This window comes from Cinclus cinclus, chromosome 13, assembly GCF_963662255.1.
Source record: "Cinclus cinclus chromosome 13, bCinCin1.1, whole genome shotgun sequence".
Lineage (NCBI taxonomy): Eukaryota > Metazoa > Chordata > Aves > Passeriformes > Cinclidae > Cinclus > Cinclus cinclus.
In genome coordinates this window covers 19,650,334-19,674,041 of record NC_085058.1, presented here as the reverse complement: position 1 = coordinate 19,674,041, position 23,708 = coordinate 19,650,334, and the positions used below count along the sequence as shown (strand labels likewise).

Sequence of the window (23,708 nt, the reverse complement as noted above, 5' to 3'; positions counted from 1 at the left end):
GCAGGAGGAAGAGTTTTGCCTAAAACCACACAGAATCCAGATTGATGTGACAGCCGAGTCGAGTCACCTGCTTATAGGAATGAGAAAAGGAAGCAGAATGAAACTCATCCTGCATTTCCAGCTGACAAATTTAGAACTTGGCTGCCACAGGAAATCGATTAATTCCAAAGTCTCCTCCAGCAGGGACACGGAATGTGCTGCAAGAACAGCTCCTGCAGTGAGTGAGGGGCTGGGTTCACACCTCACCCTCAGAGCTGTCCCCAGGGCCACCCTGTTGGTGCTCATGGGCACCTCTTCACCAGGACACCCCAGTGGGATCCAAAGCTTCCATCCTTTGCTGCAGAAGGCAGGAGTTTGTCTCCCACTGGATTTTCTTCCTCGTGGCAACATGGAGGAAAAAAACAGGTTTGTAAAAGTTATTCAGAGGTTTGAGTCAGTGAACCCACAGAATTTTCTAAGCTTCAAAGCTTCCTGAAGCTGCCAAAGTGTCCTGGCTATGAACTGCAGCAGCCCCAGGAAGCTCAGAGCTGCTCTCAGGGAAGGCAACCATGCTACACAACCCTTTCAGCTCCTTTTCCAGTGACACTTCCACTTCAGTGTCTTCCCACTGCCTCTTCCAAGAAGCTCCAAGGTAGAACCTTCAGGTCAAATCCCAATTCTCCCAAGAAGTGCACCCAACACCACAGTGAGTTGTCCCCTGCAATTCTTTATTAGAATCATGGATGAATATATTTTAAATCAATCTAAAAAAATAATGAATCAAAGTACAGTACATGCATAAAATACAAAGTAATTTACATACAGATCAAAATAGCATCTTCAGAACTAATATCAGGAGGAGAAATGGAGTAAAAAACAAGAAGTGACCGACTACAGCAATGCCTTCCGTGTGCCTCACACATCATGAGCACCGCGAGACAGAAAGGTTGGGAACAGAATACAGCTGGAAGTGCCGACCACATCTGGATCTTCCAAGTGGGTCATATCAGATTTTGAGAAAGGTCCCCTACAATCAATTACTTCCCTGTAATTGTATAAATAACTGCAGGCATTTACACAACAGAGAGTTCCTTTAAATCCTGTGGGAATGCAGTGGCTGTGGCCCCCAGTGCCAGCGTCAGGCATGTTTAGGATCAGCACAGAGCGAGTGATGTGCAGTGACAGAAGGCACAGTTCATGTATCCCTGAACAAGCAGACTGGACTGGATTGGTACGGAGCAAGAGACCACAGGAGGAACACATCCAGTCAGCAAACTACTCCAGAGGGTTTTGTTGAAGAACATACAGCAAACCACTGGAATAATTTAAAAATACTGGATCAATCAGAACTGAAAACTAAGGCCAGGCAGTGGGAGTTATTCATTCATCAACTCAAGCACTTGAATATATTAATATATGTGGCATGCATTAATAGATGTGATATGTACTATGTGCCAACACCCTTCAAGTCTGTGTCCCATGAAAGAAAAAAAGGCATCCTCAAATCCTGATACCACCAGCACTGTGAAGGCCAAGCTTCCAGCAGCACAAAGATGCTGCAAGTTCCAGAGCTGGAGTGACCCTTCCTCAGGGACATGGCTCCTGCATTCACTTCCTTCACAAGGGGCACCTCCGTGGGGTCCCAGCAGCTCTGCCTCACATCAACCTTCTCTGCAGCAGGTGCCAAACCACAGCACCTCACTCACAGGTAGCCAGAACTGCTGCTAACTGATGCTTGTTCACAAGAAACTCTCTTTTCTCCCCCATAATATCCTATAAAACTTCACTTGACAATCTGAAGATGTAGCCAAAAACATTTAACTTACAATAAAATTGCACTTCAGAGCTTCACCGAGCTTTAGATGCAGAATACACCACCTTAAAACAAGGAAAGATTATCCTGCCCAGAGAGATTTTCCTCGTTAACCTGACAGTAATTGCTTTGTGAGGAGCAGGATAACGTCTTCAAGTGCTCTCCAAAGGTGTCAGTGCTTTGACTAGTGGGCAAGATGTTGGGAAGGGATCAGTTGAGTTCCAAACAATTTACTGAGCCCAAACCGACAGGTCGGTGTTGGGAAAATACTGCAGCCACATCCAAGTAAGAGACTGATAAACACTGAAATCAACGTGGAGAAGGAATGAGCAGTAACTAAACACAAGAATGTAACCACGAGAATTACAAATATATTTAAATCTTGGACCTGGGGAATATACACAGCCTTTTAGGAAAGAATGGACAATTTATATATTCTGACAGCACTGCATCTTTGGTTTGTTTTCAGTGGTTGGAGGGACATGGATGGGAACCACATTGTTGCTTGGGGACATGTCATTCTCACGTCTGTCAGACATCTGCTTCTGGGAAACAATCCGATAGATCTCTGGAAGAGGAGAAAGAGCTGATCAATATGTGCACACCAGCAAAACACCATCGAAGAGTCAAACCTGGGGGAAACCAGGCATAGCTTTGGAATTACATAAGTAATGCAATGAAGCTTCCACACAAAGTTCAACTGTGGTGATTTCTAGATATAGAAAATAAAATATATTTTTGCAACAGAAATTACTTTTTTAACAACTGTTTTGCTTCCCTTGAGATAAGAGTGGACAGAATTCACAAATCTCCATGCTCTGAATGAGAAACTATGTGCCCATCCATTGCTCCTGAAGGTTCTTAAGGCTCCAAGGACAGTGGTCACATGTTTGCTGATGTATCCACAAGCAGAATTAAAGGGAGCAATTCCAGATTTCTCTCCCTGATAGGACTGCAAGGGCAATTTCTTTTTGCTGAGCACACCCATCACGTCTATCATCCAAGCAGTGTTAAATCTTCAGAAAAGGTTGATTTGGGCCCAAAAGGGAAGACTTGGCCCCTTTAGCAACACAGAAACCCTTTACAAAATGTGCTGCATGAGAAATATGGGCTCCAGATGAAGATTCTGAACAAAGAAGAATCAGAGAGCATGGGATAAACATCTGTACCAAGAGCCTTGCTGTGTTCCTGGTGCGTGTCATAGCTGATGATGATGCTCAAAAACTCAGAGCAGCTACAGCAGCACTTCAGCTGCACAGAGAGAGCAAAGCGTGTGTAGCACTTCACCCCCAGAAAGGAAATACAGGAGACCAAAAATAGAACGTGGGGAACTCACTTGAAAATTTGAATTTGAAAACTATTAAACAATAAAAGCTTCCTAAAGCTCAGTTTTACAAAAAGCCCCAGCTCAGACTCAGACAGGGACAAGCTGTACATTAAAACGGGTTATTCATACGCAGTGAGGTACAGATCAAGTCATGGAGGCAACCAAATAAGAGCTGAACAGGTTAAAGGATTTTCTGATTTCACCCTTTCTCAAGCTTGTTCTTCTTTTCAATCATCTTACACATAAACAACCTCACAAGTTAAGTGAAACCCATTAAATCAGACCTGTAAAGGCACCTGCAGCCCAGTGTGTGGATGTGCAGACAGAGTTTGGCCCCGTGGCAGTGCTCAGCAGAGCCTGTGTGTGGGGTGGGAGGAGCAGAGCTGGAGAAATCTGCTCTGCACCTTGAGGACAAGCTTCATGCTCAGGGCTGGCAGCCAGTTCATTCCCAGTGCAGAACAGTGCCTGCTCCCATCAACAGGAAAAGCCTCTGGCCATCTTTGTTACTGAATTCTCCCGTAGCACCTTCAGCAGCAGCAATTCTCAGTTCCACAGAGAATTTCCTGAATAAGCTCATACAAGTCCCTGACATATCACACGCTTCCTCCATCCCATCAGCCAGGACTCACACAGGGTGCCTTATGTGTAACAGCCTCATCTGACAGCGAAGATCTTGAGCAAACAGCCCCAAAGCCTTAAAAATAATCTGAACTGCACCAATTCCCTTACTGATAACGAATCGACTCCTCCTGACTCTGCAAACACCTTCCCATGATCCTCACTTCCACAACCTCCCCAGCAGCCCTGCAAGTGAATCCCCTGTCAACAGTCCCAAATGTGCTGCTCCCTGCTGCTTCTCCCTCCTCTGCAGAGCAAAGCTTGGTGCAGCCACAACCTAAATGCTAAAACCTGCTCTTCCCTGGTGAGCTGCACACTCAGCACACAGGGCTGTGCTGCTGTGGCAGGGGAGGGGGAACAGCCCAAACCTGTCTCACTGGGGCAAAATGCCCAGCAGCCAAGCCTGCACCAGAACTGCTGTGCCCGGAGAGCTCTGGGCTAATGAAGATGTGCCCATTTTAATGAAGACACAGCACTCTGGGCTCTGCTCAGGAGCTGAATGAGACCTTATTAGGGGCACATTCAGCAGAATGCATCACTGCATAATGGGGAACTGTGAGAGACAGGCCTTGCACTGTGAGAGCTGGGAAAAGTGACACTGCTGCCCAGGAGGAGCTGGGCCAGGCCTTGGCTGCTCAGCCTGCACTGGGGTTCCATTCATTTTCAGGTGTACAGAGACAACAAAAGAGGAAATCCCTCGATTTTTTAATGTTAATTCTCTAATATCGTTTCCTTGGTGATAGGATTCCTTAGAGATGAAACCACAGCAGAATGTGGTGAGGGAACAGAGACAGCACAGAGCCAGGCAGGGAAGGGAGGCAGACTCCAGTTTACTTCAAGGATGCTTTATCCTTCTGTGAATGCTCAGGGTGGCTGGGATCATAATACCAGTCTCTCTTGTTTGCCAGATGGTACAAAGCAACTTTGTGTGCACAACAATCAGCCCTGGCAGTCTACACATCTTGGAACAGAATAATTTGGACAGGGACCATTACTCTGAGTCACAGATGGGAAAAGTCCTCAAGACCTCATCTGGAATCCACAGCTGGACAGGAAGCCCACCACATGTATGACACACCCCCTCTAAAAGTCCTCTATAATATGGGAGAAGAAAAGAAGAGCTTTTATCCCTTATTCCACCTGTAGCAACAGATCACATGTTATACTCAGGCTGTGATAACTACACTGGATTTGTATTTCCCATGGCCAAAGCCATCTATTCAAAGTGCTTGATCTGAGAATCCAGGTGTGGATAAGCTAACAGGGATCCTGCTACATCTCCAAGGGAAACACCTTCACCAACTTCCATCACTGTTCAGACTAGCTTCAGGAGGGCTGGAAAGAAAGGGGGGCTGCTACAAACCCTTGTCACAACACCCTGTTCAGGAGAAATCCCAGCAGCTGGGGGAAAGGCTTTGAGCAGCCTGGGGTGTCTGTGGTGCAGCTCCCAGCACTGCAAATACCAGCAGGGCTGGTGCAGCAGCTCGTCCTGCCCCTTCTGTCAGCCAGCTCTGCTCACAGCTGCTGGTAATGCCTGCTGGCTTCCCCAGCTTCCTGCTCCCAAGGACAGCCAGCATTCCACCCACAGGCACTGAGCTGGGAGGCAGCCCTGCCAAACACACACCAGCCAGGATTCTGCAGGGTGACTCCAAAAACCACATTCCTCAGACGACTGCCCCCCTGGCAAGTCATTAAGAGAAAAAGCCAGCTGTGAAGTGAGCTCCAGAACAGCCCTCCTTAGCGTGCCAGTCACAGCCCAGCTGGAGCCAACCTGCTGCTCAGGCACTGTTTACTGCACCTTTATCTCCCCCAAACATGAGCTCCTGTCTGGAGAGAGCACATGCCCACTAAGCACAAGTGTTCCTTCCAGCACAGCTGAACTGACCTCTCCTGAATAGGGATCACAAGGATCCTCTTCACAAACCCAAGAGCTCTTCACTGTCCCAGTAACATGCAGGCAACACTGACATCCATGGAAAAGCAACAGCCACAAGAATCTGTCAGAGCCCACCAAGAGCAAGTTTTATCACCTGTTCACCCATTACACATAGCTCTGCTTACAGACATAATAAACCAGAAAAAAAATCAAACCTCCATGGATTAGAATCCAAACTCACTTCTGGAATAAAAGGTACTGTGGGACGCATGTGAGGAGAGATAAAGATAGTCCAGCCTGTGCCTGAGAGGTAAGGTGTTTCCCATGGCAACAGCAGTGCATCCTTTGAGCATCACACTGCTCTGAAGGAAGCCCAGGGCACACAGGAAACCTCCCACCCCTCCAGTGTCACTTAAGAGAACACAAGGAGCCAGCAGGAGATGAGGACTGTGAGGTGACCAGTCTAGACTGGCTATGACAGCCTGACAGCCACCTCGACAGGGAATAAACACTGCCTGATCTATCTGATGTTGCTTTATTAGTGCTGGTGTATGAAAGTTGAGTAACTCATCTGCATCTGAGAGCCCCAAGGCCACTGCAAACAGATGCTTGTTCTACATGACACAGCACATCTGGCCAAATCTGACCTCAAAGTCGGGGTGCTCCTGAGAGAAGGGCTACCAAGGGCACGGGCATGAAGGGAAGAAGTCTCAGGTTTTGGCACTGATAAGTGAGCAGTGTCTTTCTCCTGAAAAATCCATGCCCAAATTCATGTGCATTTTTGACAGGACTGCCTTTAGGCATGTGAAGAAAACAGGAAATGCAGTAGGCAACCCAACACCTCTGCATTCAGCCACTCCTTAGTCATCCACCATCTGATGGCACTGGCAGTTTGTCATGTAGGAAACAAATGTGTGAGGTAGCAGAACTTCTTTCTTTTTGAAACAAATTTGTGAAATGCTGGAATTACAACCAAATGACTACACTGAAGTTAAAAGGGAACCACATGGTTCAATTAAAAAAAAGTTCTTTATTCATCTAACACAAACACACTTTTAGCTGGTATCTGCACAGGAGCACTACTGCTTAGGAACCCAGGATAAGAATACAATAGAGTCAGAACTGTCAGAGGCCTCTTACAACTCAAGGATGAAACAAGAAACAGATGGACACAGGCAGCTAATACCCCAGCAGCCTCACACCTCTCTCCACTGCCAGGCTGTCAATAAAGCATTTCAAACAACTGAAGAAATGCTACAGGATTTATACTTTTACTACAGTAAATAACCTAATTCTATCCTCACATGCATGTTCCAAGTATGGCTACCAGGACCTTTCTGGTGTGGTCTTAAAGGAATGTCTAAATTAGGTGGCAGAGAGGAAAAAAAAATCAGAACTAACTAGGTGTCAATGTCACAGCAAAAGATCTGATTTACAGACAGTTTAGAAGTGGGGCCACTGCTCAAACCAATCCCATCACATAGCCTGGCACATGCTACACTGGGAAGGAGGGACTTTAACTTTGCAACTGAAAAACATCTTGGAGGTAGTTGGAGAAAACAAGAGACTGCCTGGCACATCTAGAACAGAGACACAGCAAACAGAGGAGTGTCTCAGATGTTTTGAAAACTCAGACTAGAGCATTTGCCAAAGCTGGGAATAATGAAAGGTCCAAAACCAGAGGCCACAGTGTCCCACGGTGCCCTGGCTGCAGCTGACAGGGTGCACAGAAATGCAGAAGCCTCATGAGAGCAAGTGGCTTCCACACCAATCTGTGAATTCCTACCCCACCTTTACAAGCCAGGGTTAAGGTTCCCCAAATTGAGTGTCTCAGCTTTAACAAGCTTTGCCTACCTAAACAAAGCTTTAAACAAAAAGGAAGTACTGTATCCACAGAGCACAAAAATGCAGCCCTGACTGCTGTCACGTGTCACACAGGACAAAAGTTCAGGCAGGACTATTAAATACAACAACAGCAACTCCTGCAGCTCAGGAGTCACTGTGTCTCAAAGCAAGGATCTCTGCTCTTTCATCCCTTTTTCCTTGGCAACTGCTATGGTCACTATTAAAGATGGAAACAAACTGGACTGACTCCTCCTTGATAAACAATGGCTGTTCTCACTTGATGCCAGCATGAGACAATTCCCTCCCGTGGGCACTCCCTGTAATGGGAGATGGAAACTGAAACACAAACCAGGCTGACAAGAAACCTAGGGCAGATCAAAGTGAACAAGGATTCATTCCCAAGTTCAAGGCTGGCCTTTCAACTTCTGACACTTTGAAACTGGACTCCAAATCTTATGGCTAATGAAGAATGATTAAATAGCAACATTTTAAGCACTTACAGGCAAAGGAATGCCTATTTACATCATATCTGAGCAGCCTTCTGCCCTTCCCCCTTGAAGCACAAAGCCCTGGATGACTCACCTGTCAGAATAGTCTGGAAAGCTGCTTCCACATTTGTAGAGTCTAAAGCAGACGTCTCAATAAATGACAAACCATTCTTCTCTGTGCGGACAGAAATACTATAATTAGAGAGGTACAGCACATCTCTGTTTCCCATCTGGAAAAGCTACTGTACCAGATAATATTTGTAGTGCTCCTGATGAGACACCCAGGCATCAGGAGAAAGTAAAACAAGTTGTGGGGTTTTCCCCTTTAAGTGATGGGAAAATGACACCACCCAACACCAACGGTAGAATTTACACCCACTCCCAAGCACAAGTATCAGCCCAGTGCTGTGTTACTTTAAGGCACATTTTCCTGCATCACTGAAAGGGATAATCTGTTGCAGTTTCTCTGTGTGAGAAAGTTTCTGAGATTTTCTTCAACCTCATCAAGTTTCCCCGCCTCCCGCCTGCTAATATATCACAGTTTATTTAACAGGAATAGAGCAGAAGGGGGAATTACACTCCTCCAGCTGCAGGCAGAGATCCTCACTGGTAAACTCTGCCAGTAGAGCTACAGAAAACTTTAATGTGAGGAACCCAGCTACACTCCCGGATGAAAGAGACTGGGCCTAAAACAAGGCTTACAGAAACTACTGCTCACAGATCTTAATTACATAACAAAAGTCAGAGAGCCAGTTTAATGAAAGCGTTCAGCCACGGGCACCTGTGTAAGGCTGCAGATCAGTTGGGACACAGAAGGCAAAATTACCATCACACAAGAAACTTGACCCTAAAAGCCACAGGCCCGGTTTCTGCAAGACAAACAGTATCCAGGCAAGAGAATAGATCTGGTTTAAAATGTTCAGGTGCCTGTGGCCGTTTCTCCAAACAACGTGCATGATCTACAGAAAGGCCTCCTTTCTGACTGAACATGACATGTGACACTGAGGGACATGACACTCCCTTTTTCTTCCTACCCACACCCTCCCCAAGGCAGGTGGGCAGATCCCCAGGCAGCAGCAGGACACTGCTGAACCCCCAACCTGCAAAAGCTCGGGCCTCGTCCGTGGGGACGGCTCTGAGGTGGCGCAGGTCGCTCTTGTTGCCCACGAGCATGATGACGATGTTGCTGTCAGCGTGGTCCCGCAGCTCCTTCAGCCACCGCTCCACGTTCTCGTACGTGAGGTGCTTGGCGATGTCGTACACCAGCAGTGCCCCCACGGCTCCACGGTAGTACCTGGGGACAGGGGACAGCCAACCAGGCACGGGGATGTTACAGGAGTGGGGAACAGCTCTGGCTAGGCCAGCTATGCAAACAACGCCCAGGGCAATTCCCCAGTGCCGTGGGACCGGACACGGACACAGGGAAGCAGAGCAGCTGGATGAGGTTACAGCACAGGGCCAGCTCAGAGTCTGGGGAGCAAGGCAAACCCCATGTCTGTGGGGAAAACCTACAACCCAGACATGAAACTCTGAGCTCTGTGGGAAGCTGCTGTCACCTTCCACCTCTGATCCACTCCTGAAAATTCTCCCCCGCCCATCGCTGTGGGTGCAGCGCAGGCACGGCCCAGAGTGATAAGGAGACTGTAGAGTGACTCATAAAAATGTCAGCGTGATCTACTCCCTTTACCAAAGGCCACAGCTCCTTCCAAGTGAGAGCCACAGCAATGCATTCAAAAGGAAACAGGCTGTGTTCTCCCACCCCACAATTCTCTCCAGCTCTACTGAAATCCAGCTTTTGCTAGGCTGGCTTTTAACAATTAAGCAGACAAGAGAGCAGTCTTTCCTGGCTGCTACAGGAAGGTTTCAGCTCTTAGGTTACCACTGATAAAACAACCAGGAACACTGATATTCCTTTATCATTCACTTCCATGGAAATGAGTCTCTCAAAGCTCTTGCATTCTAAACCTCAAATGCCCCCAGTTACGTGTCATGAGAGCACAGCAAAGAAAATCAGTCTGTGAAGGAACACACCAGATGGAGTTTCAAGTTTCTGGGCTGAATAATATTTAACCTTCCCACCACTAAAGGTTGTGGGTATTACCTGATAAAACACAAACACCCCTGTTTGCAGTTGGTGAGGGACAGGAAGGGCCCAAAATTGCCCTCCTCAGCCAAAATCTTGTCCTCAGCCACCCAGGCTCCACTTACGCTGAGGTTATGGCTCGGTATCGCTCCTGCCCTGCTGTGTCCCAGATCTGAGCCTTTATTGTCTTCCCATCCACCTGGATGCTCCTTGTTGCAAACTCCACTCCAATGGTGCTTTTGCTTTCCAAGTTAAACTCATTGCGAGTGAATCGAGACAGAAGGTTACTCTTGCCTACTCCAGAGTCTCCAATAAGTACAACTGCAAGACAAAAATGGTATCAGAATCAGACTCCAGATGTAGACAACACACTGAAAATCACATGCAAGGAGTATTTCTTTTAAAGAATGAAGCGTGAAGGACAAGAACGGCAACAGCACCATCCTTGTCATGGATTTGTTGTCCAAGTCTCAATATTTCAGGAAAACCAGAGCTGCCACATTCCCCAGCATTTTGAACAGATGTTAAACTTGAATTTTATCGGTTATAATTCAGCCTCCTTTGCCCAGCACGGAAGAACATTCCTCTTTTAGGAAGAATATACATGTATGTCACTGCAAACATTGGTGACCAGTTGTATTTCCTTGAACCACACTGGAACTAAAAAACAAGATACAAACCCTACAACCACACATCTGAAATATTCTTTGCTGAAGAAGTCCAAAACACAGGGCAAACAGCAGACTCTGTTTTCATTTACACTCCTCATGCCCTTGCAGAAGAGAGATTCCCCACTAAGAAGATTTGTGAATGAAAAGATAACCAAACCAAAGAGCCCCCAAGGCCACCATCACCCTGCCAGCCAGTTTGAAATGTTTGCTGTGCCACAGCTCTCTGCCCTTCTGCAGCCCCCACTGCTGCTGTGGCTCCTGGATATAGCAGGCCAGAGCCTGAAACTGCTCAGAAACGCTGCCAGGGGATCGCTGAGCCTCGGAACTGGATCCACCATTCCCTGTCTCAGCTTGACTCATCCCAGACTCATCCAGCACCAGTGCCAAGAAAACTAATTGGAAGGATTCAGCTGTGCTTGACAAGAGACTGACAGAAGGTTCAAGGTCCAGTTCCTGCAGGAAAAACAGCATCACAAGGATTCACTGCAATATCTTGTAACACTGAATTGAAAGCTGCAAGTTTAAATGCAATTTAAAACTCAGTACCAAGAGGCAGAACAGTGGATGAAATGTGTTCACAACCAGAGTCACATGAACAGGAGCCTTTTGGGGTGATGCTACAGCCTTAAGGATAAGGTTCCAAACAAGTAGTGAAGGAAAGGGAAGAAAAAGAAGATAAAATCTTTGAGAAGAAAGGCCAATAAAGAAGTTCAGCAGCGAATCAACACCAGTCCAAGCAAAAAAGTGCACACTCAGGTGATATAAAACATTGTGTCTTTGTTTATTTAGAAAAAAAAAAATTACTTGCACAGTAACACACATCATTAACTGTTAAGACACCACAACACAGCATTAAAGATTCTGCATGGTACGACAAAGCAATGAGTGCACCGACCACACTGAGTGACCCAAACTCTCCCTGGAGCTCAGTCCAGCAGCAGCAGAAACACTCCCATCTGCTGCTGCAGCCCTCTGCAGCTTCTGTTTAAATAATGCAGAGCAATTCTGGCAGATGGGACTTTGCTCTGACTGGAAGGGCAGAGCAGCACCTTTTAAACTCCCCACATAAATGAAAATTGCTGTAAACGTTGGCTTCAAGCACGGCCTTGTGCAGAATACTTCATCAAAATAAACATCTTCCCAGCTGCCCGTGCCAGCTGACTCAGCAGCAGCCAGCCAAGCACATGAGTTTTTTGCAGAAAGCAAACTCTGTTAACCTCTCCTGTGTAGGAAGATCACAAGTGCAGGTAGGTGGCAAGGCTCCATGCTGAATGCAAACAAAAGTCTGCTTTCCTACATGCCAGGTCACTGCTGAACAGCTCTGCTGGCACAGAGATGCTACATCCTGATAAACCCAGTGCAGGGGACAGAGCACCACTTGCACCACCACCCCTGGCAAACAGCCACAGCTTTCCTCTGCCACTGGCAAGTCACTTCTTCAACACTGTTTTGGCAGGTTTGGGCCATGGGTTTAGATGACATCATGTTTGTATTCACTGGGGCACACAACAAGTTCCTAGGAGGGAAAGGTTGACACAGCTCAGTCCTGCTATCACCCAGCAGTGGCCAGAAGCTTCTCCAAGCAAGAAAAGCAATCCACGTTCACCATTTCCTTTTCCCAGCAGGATGCATTATACACCTGTTAAGCATTCCCTCAGATCTGTTTTTGTGCTACAGTGCAAAGCCCACCTTTAAGTCATTTAACAATAGAGGGATCCCTTTAATTTCTCTGCCAGTTTTTTTTCCTTACTTTGTCTGAATCTCACACTGCTTATATTCTGAAAGGTTTCCAGCACCAGATTAATGTGTCCCAATTTTAAGGGGAAAATAATACCCTCCTCCTTGAAGGCAGCTATTTCCTCTACTTAATTGGGCCACTGCAGCTCCTCTTGAACACGGACATGAGGACAGCTTGGAATGTCAGCAGGCACCTAAAATTCCTCACACCTGCATTTCTGCCAGTCTGGGTAAGTATCACTCTTTAAAATTAAGAACTGAAACAGCTTTAACAACCACTCCGATTGTGTTATTAACTTCTTTTTTTGCTTTCCTTATCAAGCCACTGTATTTGGATATTTTATACTATGCAGCATTCCCATGTATTACATTCTTAGGACAGAAATGCAGTAGGAATGACCCTGAATGGCCAAGTCCCACATTAAACACCCCAAGCCAACAGTTTCTTGGAGGGAAATTACATTATCTAGGCCATGATAAAGCTAACTGTTCCTGCATATTATCCCTTTCATTGGGCTTTTCTTCCAGAAACTCACTCTTAATGGTTAGAAATTGCCTTCTGATTTTCAGAAGGAATTAGTGGCCAGCTGACAGTGGTGTCCATGTGCCAGCATTCTCCATTAGCTTATTAGTGTCTTCTCCCAGTGGTGTTTAGGCTGAGGTATTTACAGAAAGCAACCACATCTTGTCTGGGCTTTGCTGTATTTGCTAAACACAAAAACTTGTCAAACGTTCCATATAAACACACTGTTCATTTCCCCAAACACCTTCCCTGCAAGTTCTTCAATTTCTTTTCAGCACAGTGAGAACTGCACACCTCATTTTAAGTGAGATCTCCCTGTGATGCATACAAGAATTTTAGTTTTTTTCCATCTCTGCTAGGCACACCTGGGGCTGGAATTATTTCTCCTGGCCATTTCACCTTGACAGCTCAGTCTGCCTGTCATCAGACCTAATTGTTCAGCTTTAGGCTGGCAAACTTTTACTTTACCAGAGTCCAAGTCCTCAGGGATAAACCCTTACACCCCAAATCCCACCTCATGTGAAGGACCATGGTCCTCATCAGCACACAGCTCTTTCAGTGCCACAGTTCCACTTCCCCTGTCCCACCCAACTTGCATCATGCAGAAATTCCTTTCTACATCAGCACTGGAAGGAGGAAGGTCTGGAGGAAACACTTCAGCAAGCTCAGCCACAAGACCCAGACCTGAATTAATCAATAACCAGCTCTGGAGCAGCACCTCCCTCACAGGAGTTGCAACTCCCTTAGGAAGTTGCACAACCAAGGAAAATTGGATTGGCACATTTGAAAGTCATGGAATGATCTCCCAGCCCCAAGTGACTGATCTAGTGCTGGGACAGTTCAACACTTGCAACCACGTGCTCTCAATCGATTCATTTGATTTTCTATAGCATTTACTACCCCAAATATTTAAGAAAAGCATACAAGCACTCTGTGGAAAGAGAAAAAAAAATAGAGTATGAAGTCCAGAGTACCATATAAATTTCACTCTGTAATTCCAGATTCATTTCTGTAGAAGACCAAAATAAGAATTCAATTTTCTAAGCTGCATGAGAAGCAATTTAGAGAACTATGTCAAGAAAGAGATATTAATTTTTCACCAACATTCTAGCTCACTCACACAATTTTTAATTCTGTAAAACCTCTTAGCTTAAAATTTCAGAAAATATTTTAATTATCCCATTAAATGTGAGATCAGGTTGAAATTAGAGTCCAGCAGCACTAGTTTGTGTTGTCTGTGGCAAAAGTTATTGCACAAGTCACATATTACAGGATCTAGGACAAGTACAAGCACAAGGAGATGACCATGTCTAAAACCTGTCTCTGCACTGAGCTCTGCTATTAAGAGACCTATCAATCAAAATTTGGACATGTCTCCATGACCCCCAGAAGAACCTGCTGATGAATACCTCTCCCTGCCCACTTCAGCCGGAGTTTGAAGGACACGTGAAAAAAATTACTTGATCCTATATGTCATAGCTGGTCATAAACCCAACATGGTCGTGACTTATTTTAATCTCCCTCCTCAGCTGTGCCCCATTTTATTTGCTTTTTTTTCTGTCACAAAGACAACTAGCACCCCAGAGGCCTTTGGGGCAGGGATTACCTGTCCATACCATCAGTAGCATCTCCCAACACCTGTGGAGTAAATGGCTGGACCAGCAGGTTTGTTGCAGCACAGAAGTGCCTCCACATCTGAGGCAGTGAAAGCCAAGGACTTCTACCACTGTCAATCCAAGAGATGTCACGCAACCACACATTTATCTAAACACACAAGTAAAAATGTGTCTTCGAAATCCCAAACCAGCTGGTTCAGTTTTAGAGCATTTCCTCAATATCAAAGGGAGAAGCTGGATGAATGAACATGATGCAAAGAAGCAAAGAGCTGAAACTGGAGTTTTTCAGTAAGCTGAATGTCACAAGTCAGGTCCATGACATGAGTCTGCCCCAAATCCAGGGTCTCAGATGGTCAAGGTGCAGACATAATCTTCCTGAGCTTTGTCCATAGGAAACATCTACAAGTGAGGGTTCCTTTGATAACTGCTCATCTACTACAAGCACACTGATAAAAAAGAGCAAAAGGTTCCTGTATCAAAGCCAGGCTTAATTTATTAAGCAATAAAATAATATATCATCATTATATTTTCCTCCTACTAAAATTAGCCCAAGATTTCTATGAACTGGACTTCATAGGCCTTGTGTTTCCTCAGGGGCCATTCTGGGAACAGCAGGCACTGCTCCCAGCCAGACCCCAAAAGCATGGAAGAATACAAAGACTGGAAGCTGGACAAGAAGAATTTAAAAGAAACTGTTTTTTTTCCCAAGCTAGGCTTAGTCTTTCCTATAGTCTTTATATAGTCTTTCCTATGTTGCAACATAGCCAGGAGAAGTGTATTTTGTAACAGGTCCCTCGATTTTGTTGTACAGCAGCACAGGTGGGCTCAGCTTACATCCAGGAGCAGAGTCAGCCAGATTTCAACACAGCTGCTGTCAGTGGCTGACAGGACAAAACCAGAGGTCTCACAAGCAGAAACGTGGCAGTTCAGCCCAGGAGCAGTAGAAGACAGCCAGACTAGAGAGCATCACATGATTTAAGCAGGTCAAACTCTGAATTCAGTCCCACCAACCTACCCATACAAACCCTTCATAAAGCCAGAAATGTCCTGCTGGATGAAGTGTCCTGACAGACCAACACCCAGAGTCTGACTCCAAATAACTGATACCCAAAAACCATGACATGTATCACAACAAACAGGCTAATCTCTGTCCTGGCCAGCCCCTGCATCATCAAATAAGAAATGCCTTCAGACTTGCCATTGTAACCGTCACACTGACAGGCCCCAAACAAGATTTTTTTGCTTCTATGAATTCATGCAGGCTTTCAAATCCATTTATAATATGCATGGCAATGCACCACTCCAAAATTTGCATACACACCTGGGGGACGTTGTCCTTTTGCTTTCATCTGCTGCCCAATAAAAGAAGCATACAGATATCCAGAGCAATTATGACAAACAGGAGATACTTTCCCTATTTGCCCTCATCGGTCACTGTTTAAATTTTAATCAAGCTGTACATCAGTTCAGTATAAGGGCTACGAATCCATTAGGTCTCTTTTCTGATTATTTTGATGCCTTTCCCCACCTTTTTAATTCTAGGACATCCCTTTCAAAATGGGTATGTCTGTCATGCCTACATTTCACCTCAATTCCCAAGACGCTCATGTCTCAAATTCAAGCACTGACTTAACATGGTCCCCAAGTTCCAACTTTCTTTTCCAAAAGATTTACCTGCCCCTTGCCTTCTTGACCAGTGCCTGGCAAGGAGACATTTGGTTCAGAGACCTCCTTGCAATAATTTCCAGATCATTCCAGAGTGGTGACAGCTTGTTTAGAACCACCACCACCTCTGGGAAGTTACAAAAGTTTCCACGATTTTATTACTCTGCATTTTTCTGCTATTTCAGCTGCCACATCAATCCCAGTTAAGTGACATTGCATCAACTTCCTGCAGTCCACTTTAGCCTGGAAAAACCCAAATCATTTATCTTCACAACAGCATTTTCACAGCATTCCCTGCACTCACAACAGCTTCTATAAACCAAGCTAAATAGAAAAAGCTTTAGCAAAGGCAATCAATTAAATCAGCTTTGCACTTCTCCCTATAACTGGATCCCAACTTTATTTTTTTTCCAACTATAAAAGGAAGCAGGCCAAATGAAAGATAGGAGCTCTCCCATCAAACTCTGCCACTGGTATTGCAAGGCTTTCACAACTAAAACATTAATTACAAGCCCACTGACAGAACTGCATGAACAAGGGTGATTCAGTGGCTTTGATAACCTGCACACAAGGACCTACAACAACACTGCCTGATGCCATTAAACCAGGGTTAGCAAGGTCCTTGCCAGTGCTGCAAGGTGAGAAAAGAACCCGTTCTGGAACTTCCTGATTTGATTTCCATAGCAGTACAGATGACTGATTCATAGGTAGAAATAATGCCACTTTCTACATGCAACTGGATAAAAGAGTCAACAACAAAAATAATGCAATTCCTCAAAGTTATTACAGGAGCTTAAGGGTACTGGATAAAACATCGATGTTTTCCTTTACTTTCATGATGACAAGCACAGGTTCTCTCACCATTACAACACAACAAGCAATGCTCTTAATACTAAATTCAAATTTACAATATCACATTACAAAAAACAACTACACTTTTACACTACTTTGCTTGCTGTCTCAGTGGGATTTTAAAAACTGGACAGCGAACTTTCAAAACATCAGCACTTCTGTACACATTTCACAGTGGGCTACACGAACCTGTCCAGCAGGCTGGTGTTTTACTCCGCAGGGAGTGAAAATTGAGTATTTAACCACAACCTGGAACGTCTGAACCCAACCTGCCACTGTGTCGCAGACTGGAGGGGCATCAGCCCCAGCGAACAAGGTGTTCCTGCCCTTCCCTGTGGGAGCCAGGACACACCAAGGCCAGGCTGGACAGGGCTTGGAGCAACCTGGGATAGTGGAAGGTGTCCCTGCCCATGTGGAATGCGATGATCTTTAAGGTCCCTTCCCACCCAGACTGTTCGATGATTCCACGAGGATTTTATCATCTCTGGGTGTGGAGCAGCAGGGACATTCCACTCCTCGCCAAGGGCTCTGAACACAGAAGGCAGCAAGTCGGACTACTTGATTAAATGAGCGCATCATCTACCACTGCTGAGTATATCTCACCCACTCTGTGGCTCTATTCAACATCTGGAGAGGGTTCTTATCAGCCTTGACGAGTCCTTATCAGCCCTGGGCATCCTCCCTGGCGATCTTGGCTCGCCACCCCGCAGACCTGCCGCCGCCTCAGCGCGTGCCCGGGGCAGCCTCGGCCCGGCACTGACACCAAACCCTGCCCGGAGCTGACATTTTGTGGCGAGGGAGGGACACCCAAGCGGGGCCCGGCGATGCCCGGAGCGCTCCCCCCGCCCGCCGGGCCCCGCGTCAGGGAGCGGCCCCAGCTCCGCCAGCGGGCCCCGCTGCTCTCCCGCCCGCCAGGCCCTGCCCGCCTCACCTTTGAAGAGATAATCGTACTCGTCGTCGCGGGTGCCCATGGCGGGTGGCGAGCAGCGGGACCGGGAGCGGAGCGGAGCGGAGCGGGGCCGGACCCTCCCTGCAGCCGCCGCAGCGCTTCCGCCCTCCGCGCTCCGCCCGCCCGCCCACGGGCGCTTCCGGGGCAGCGGCGCCGCCGCACGACCGCGCCCGGGGCAGCCCCGCGACCGCGCCCTCAGCGGGGTTACAGCGGGCGGGGGTCCCGGCCGGGCCCCGCGGCCCTCAGACACCGACACCCCGGTCCGGCACAGCGTGAGGGGAGTGGTGAGCTGCGGCGAGGGAGCGCTGGAAGGGACTTGAGGCAGCCAGGAGGGGGTGGTGGCAGAGCGGTTCCATGGTGTAATGGTTAGCACTCTGGACTCTGAATCCAGCGATCCGAGTTCAAATCTCGGTGGAACCTGAATATTTTTCTTCCTTTGTTCCGTTTTTTATTTTCGGCTTTGTGTGGCCAAGCGATGTCCGGGCGTTCTCTGAGCTGCTCGAGTGAGTCCCTGTGCCCAAAAGATGGATGGGCACACTGAGCTCCCTGAGCTCCTGTGCCCAAGTGACAGATGGACATGCCCTGAGCTCCCTGGGCCTCTTCGCACACTGCGATAGTCTCACCTCACCTCCTGCCTGCTGCCCACCAACCTTAACCCCCATCACGGGATGGGTGCTCTTCTCCTGCCTCCATGGGCAGGCACTGGCCTCACCTCAAAGCCCAGGGGAGCTTGGGGTGGGTTGGTGGGAAGCCCCCCGAGGTCTCACAGACCCCTCCTGTGAACTGAGCTGAGAGGGGCATGTAAGCTTGTGGTGGAGGTATCAGAGATACCAACGAGCTCTTTCAGCTCATGAAGTGCAGAGGCCATGAGCACCGGCCCCTTTCCCACTGCCATCACTGCCCACCCTGCCTCTCTCTTCCCAAAGATGTTCCAGTCCTCCTTGTCCGCCCCTGTGCCATGGGAGACACCAACTTCGTTACCAGCTTCTCCTGGTGCAGATTTGACATCTAAACAACAGAGGATAAAAATAGCACTTGTGTGCAGATGATTAAACTGAATCCCCTAGGACTGTTCTTTCCCACCAGCCTGCCCTCAGCAGCAGCGTGTTTGCCATCACTGCAGTGAGTGACTGTGTCATCATTCCTGTGTGTGGAAAGTAACCCTCGGGCATCAGCAGCAGTGCTGTGCATCAGTTACCGTCTGCTGGCACCGTAACGAGCCAGAATGTGATCCTCTGCATTTAAAAATAAATAGTCCGTGCTGCCTCAGAGCTTCCAAGAGGGGAAAACAAAACATTAATGACAAAGACACCTGATGTGTGACTGCAGTGTGTCCTGCCACAGAAGTACAGGGTTTCCCTAGGAGCATCACGTGAGATTGGAGCGCTGGGAGCATCGCATTCAGGGCTCAGCCACATCCTGCTGCCAGCCTCTGATGTGCCCTGCACCTCCAGCTCCTCACAGGGGGTAGTGTAGTGGTGAGGTCTGTAGGAATCTGTGTCATCTTTGGATTCATTCTTTTTATCTCCAGACAATCCCAGAACGCACAAAATCTTGAGCCTGAAATGCTAATCCTGCTCCTTCCACCTTTCTCAATCCTCTAGCACTGAGTAGTACATCAAACGGGTAACAGATACTTGTCTGTGTAGAGGCTGGGTATATTTATAATTCAGGAGCTCAGGTTTCCAACTCATATCCTATTTGCACTTGCCCATTGAAGTTTGCTGTTAAAAAGCTATTAATTTTCACTTGATGTTTCTCAGAACTGGTTTCATCCTCCAGAACTGCTGTTAGTGCTAAAAAACCTTAAAATAACACAGATGAAGTACTTTTATTATCCTCCTGTGAGAGCTGTTCTCCTTTTCATGCTTTGGATTGTGTTTGTGAGCCTAGAAACACCCTTTATTTACATTTTTCATGTGCGCAAGCATTACTTCCTCTTGCACCACATTGCAGATGTTCCTCATCTGGAATGGACTTGCCCCATACGTGACTTTAGGTTACAGGGTGAGGACAGTGGCTCTTCTGGCTGAGGTAAAAATTGCAGTCCCCACATTCCTGCACCACTGTCACTTGTTGAACTTCAGCTGTTATAAAGCAAAGGCATTTTTACCAAAATCTGAAAAGTCGTGCAGATTGTTATGGAGTTGAGCAGCAGCAGGGACTACCTCTAGCTAAGCCTGTTTAAATGCAATTGATCATTTAAAATCAAATTCTTCATGGTGAAAACTGAAACAGTAGAAAGAGCTCTGTGTCTAAACAGGAAGCTAGAGAGCATTGAACTAGCAAGGAGTTTCAGAAATTAAAGTCTTATATCCTGTTCAGTCCTGGGTTAATTTTGTTGCTGTTCAAGCCCAAGAGGAGAATATCCAAACCCTCAGGAAATGTCAGAGTCAGCATAGGCTGGTTTGGCCTGCTCTGCTCTTTCCTTGTGTCCCCTCCCGGAGCGAATTGCTGCAGTGATGGGATGGCCTGGGACACCTGCTGGGTGCAGGAAACACAGCCAGAAAGCAGAGGTCAGGCCTGGAATAACAGAGACTGTGTGCTCTCCAATGGACAGCTTTTAATGTGAGAACAGTCACTCAGCACTGGCATCTCTACTGCATTAATTGCCATTAGTGTCATCCTTGAGGGAACACTAAATTCATGGCAAACCTTGAATTAGCACGCTCTCATAATTCCTGATTTAGGCAGAACCATTTGCAGAGGCAGCACGTCCCAAGCAACTGGAGCAGAGACAAGGAATGATACTCAGCTGGGCCTTGGATGTTCAATTTAGCAAAGAAAAGAAGCAGAGGTCACACTCATAACTGCGTATTTATGGGTCTGTTCTGGAAATTCATAGAGCAGCTGCCAAAAAGAGCCCAGCACCATTAATGTGAAGATGTGTGCCAGGGCTCCCAGCTCTCAGCTCCCCAGCCCCAGGCACTGTGCATCAAGCTCTCTCTGCACCCAATTCTCACTTCATCCTCCTCTTCCCTCTTCTCACCAACTCCTGAGATCCCCCAGAGTAATCCTGGCCTAATAAAGTGGAAAATTTACCACAATCTTTGATGGTTGTGGCATTCCCACAACAAGGGCAAGGTGTCTTTGCAGAGCACACTGGTGGTATTTGACATGGAAATGGCAGAATGTGAAACAGGGATGGCCAGTATTTGCTGCTGGTCCCAGTCAACAACAAAAAAAGAACCTTTCTGGCTCTGAAATCACTGTTCACACACTTTGCAAGTCCGTCTCTGCAAAGCTCAATGAAGATTTGGAATAGGAAATCACAATAATTTTAAATTGTCCTTGAAGGGCTGTTGACCCAAATTCCCATTTCCCAGATAAAAGCAGCCCCTGGCTTCCCTGGGGCAGAAAGCAGGAAGGACGAAAGCAAACCCCCAGAACTGTGTTTTATCAGAGGAGAAATATTTCCTAAGGGGAAAATTCAATCAATACTTTGCAATTTCCTAACAATACATGAATCATTGCAATTATGCAGAGATAATTCAAGCTTTCCAATCCAGCTGCTAAATTAGAGAAAAACATACTCTTAGCACACACTATCCCCAGTTTGATATGTCAGTCAGGAAAAAACCCCTTCAAATATAAAATCCATCCACTGAGATTAAAAAAAAAAACAATTCTCTTTTAAAACCCTAGACCAATTTAAAGGGTTTACAATGTACAATGATCATATTTTTCAGGTAATTCTATGCCACAGGTAGGAATAATGAAATATATGGAGTTAATATTAATTTTTCTGTTGATAACTCATTTGACGTCCATCACCTGCTATATCCTTTCTGATTTCTGCAGCTCTAAGAAGAAAAGGTTTAAGAAGAAGTAGACTGAATCAAAATTAATTTCTAAATTAGCCTTCCCTTTCCTAACCTTGAACTTGGAATAAAAAAAAAGACCTGCATCTAAACAGATTTTTTTATCCAAAATCAAATCTCATTCTGGTTTTGATGTTTTTTAGGAATCTCTGCAGCACTGCAGAAAGAGTGGGAAGGGAACTGAAAAATTAGCCAACTTCTGGAGACATTTTTCACTAGGACAATATTATGGCAAGCAGAAAGGAAGGAAAGTTTTCAGTGTGTTTTGGGAACAGGAATTGACTGCAAGACTCAATGACTTGGTGTTCTTGTGATGGCTGTCAAAATGAAGTCATCAGTTTCCTGAATCCATTTTGGACTCAACACTCATCTCTTTGTCTGTGTCTGCTGCCTCCAGAGACACTAGCAAGATAAGCCTGGCAGCCCCAGGATAATTGCTGGCCAAGATATAATTTCATAGAATCATCACTCAAAATGTTCTTCCTCTTGCACACCCTGCCAGAGGGGTTTATTTCCTATCTAGGATCAAAATTTGCTTGATGTTGGAGTTGGTACCAAGCAAATACAGCAACAGCAGCACAGGCATTATCACGTGGCCCATCATCTTCTAATTAGGATTCAAAAGATCAGCCCTGGGGAATGAAGAAGCATTTTGGGTTCTGTGGCCAAGTCATTCTCTGCTGAAACCACCGGCAGGGCTGGCTGGCTGTGCTCAGCATAGCCACGTTGTTGTGGAGCTGCATGGTTGTACTGGGAGCTAGGCTGAGACTGTAAAACTTTGCTCATTAAGATCATTAGAGAGCTGTCAGATGGAACAACTGGGATGGCTTTGATCTGGCAGAATATGCTTCCTCCTGTTCCCAGACCTTGGGAACTATCCAGTTTTCAATAATTACTTTTTTTTTTTCAAGTCATTCAAACAATGCTCTTTGTGTTTTCTATAGGTTGCAATAACTTCTTCAGGCAAACTGGAGGCTGTAACAGCTATAACAAGATTAATTTATTAAATAGAAACCCTGATATTTCAGTGATTCCTCTATAAATACATTCACAGCTGGTTTTGCCAAGAAAATGACAAAATGTTGCTGATAATTCAAAAGATATTCCCTACAAATCCACTAGGTGTCCTACTGTTTTCAAGCAATTAGGCTCAAGGTTTGTTTGGGCTTTTCCCTAGTTTTGCCAGTGAGAAATTCGTTTGAGGCTTTAGAGGAATTAGGTCTGGGTTTGCAGGTTGAAGAGACGTGTATGTGTGGTTTGTGTGACACAGCAGGACATCTGGCTCACAGTAGAGGCGCTTTTGGCAAATGCCACTAATGTTTCCCACAGAGACCAACTCAAGGTTACAGGCTGGAAGAGAAAAAGGGAGAAGAATCTGCCTTCCTCTCCTGGGAATGCTAAACAAGATCCAGCCGAGCCAAATCCTCTTTTCAGTCAACCTTGGGCATCTATTTATAGGACTGCTAAAGCGAAGCCAACGCTGACCTCAAAGGTGGTGGCAACACACGCTAGCCTTCACGGGAGCTGCTGTGCACAGGCTGTGGTTGTGACATTCCTGGTCACTGTCCCTGTCCCTGATGGGTGTTCCCTGATTGCCTGTCAGCAAAGGCCAGCACAGCACACCCTCGCAAGGTGCCCTGTCACTCCCACACAGGGGGCATGAAAACACACACCAAGAAAAGCAAGCTGAAAACCAGCCAAAGGGTAATTTTCTCATCTCAGAAAATACTTGGGGAGGAGTGTGCCATTGGACAGTCTCCAGCTGCTTGGCTGCTCCTCCATGGTGTGACCTGGAGTGTACACACCGTATCAGTTGTGCTATCCAGGACATCCCTCCTCTGCCTC

The 23,708-nt window shown here is 46.4% G+C and overlaps 1 protein-coding gene and 1 non-coding gene across 2 annotated transcripts; one reads left to right on the top strand and one right to left on the bottom strand.

The window, feature by feature from the left end:
* Positions 1 to 686: 686 nt before the first annotated feature.
* Positions 687 to 18,143, bottom strand: RAB11A (RAB11A, member RAS oncogene family). The gene is made up of 5 exons (XM_062501749.1): positions 18,025 to 18,143; positions 10,155 to 10,350; positions 9,047 to 9,240; positions 8,041 to 8,121; positions 687 to 2,360 (listed from the first exon to the last, which is right to left on the bottom strand). Exons 1-5 carry the CDS (start codon positions 18,062 to 18,064, stop codon positions 2,221 to 2,223), a joined length of 651 nt encoding a protein of 216 aa, XP_062357733.1. The 5' UTR covers positions 18,065 to 18,143; the 3' UTR covers positions 687 to 2,220.
* A 247-nt stretch (positions 18,144 to 18,390) lies between these two features.
* On the top strand, positions 18,391 to 18,462 carry TRNAQ-CUG (transfer RNA glutamine (anticodon CUG)). The gene has a single exon. It is a non-coding gene; the product is annotated as a tRNA-Gln (tRNA).
* The last annotated feature ends 5,246 nt before the right edge of the window (positions 18,463 to 23,708 follow it).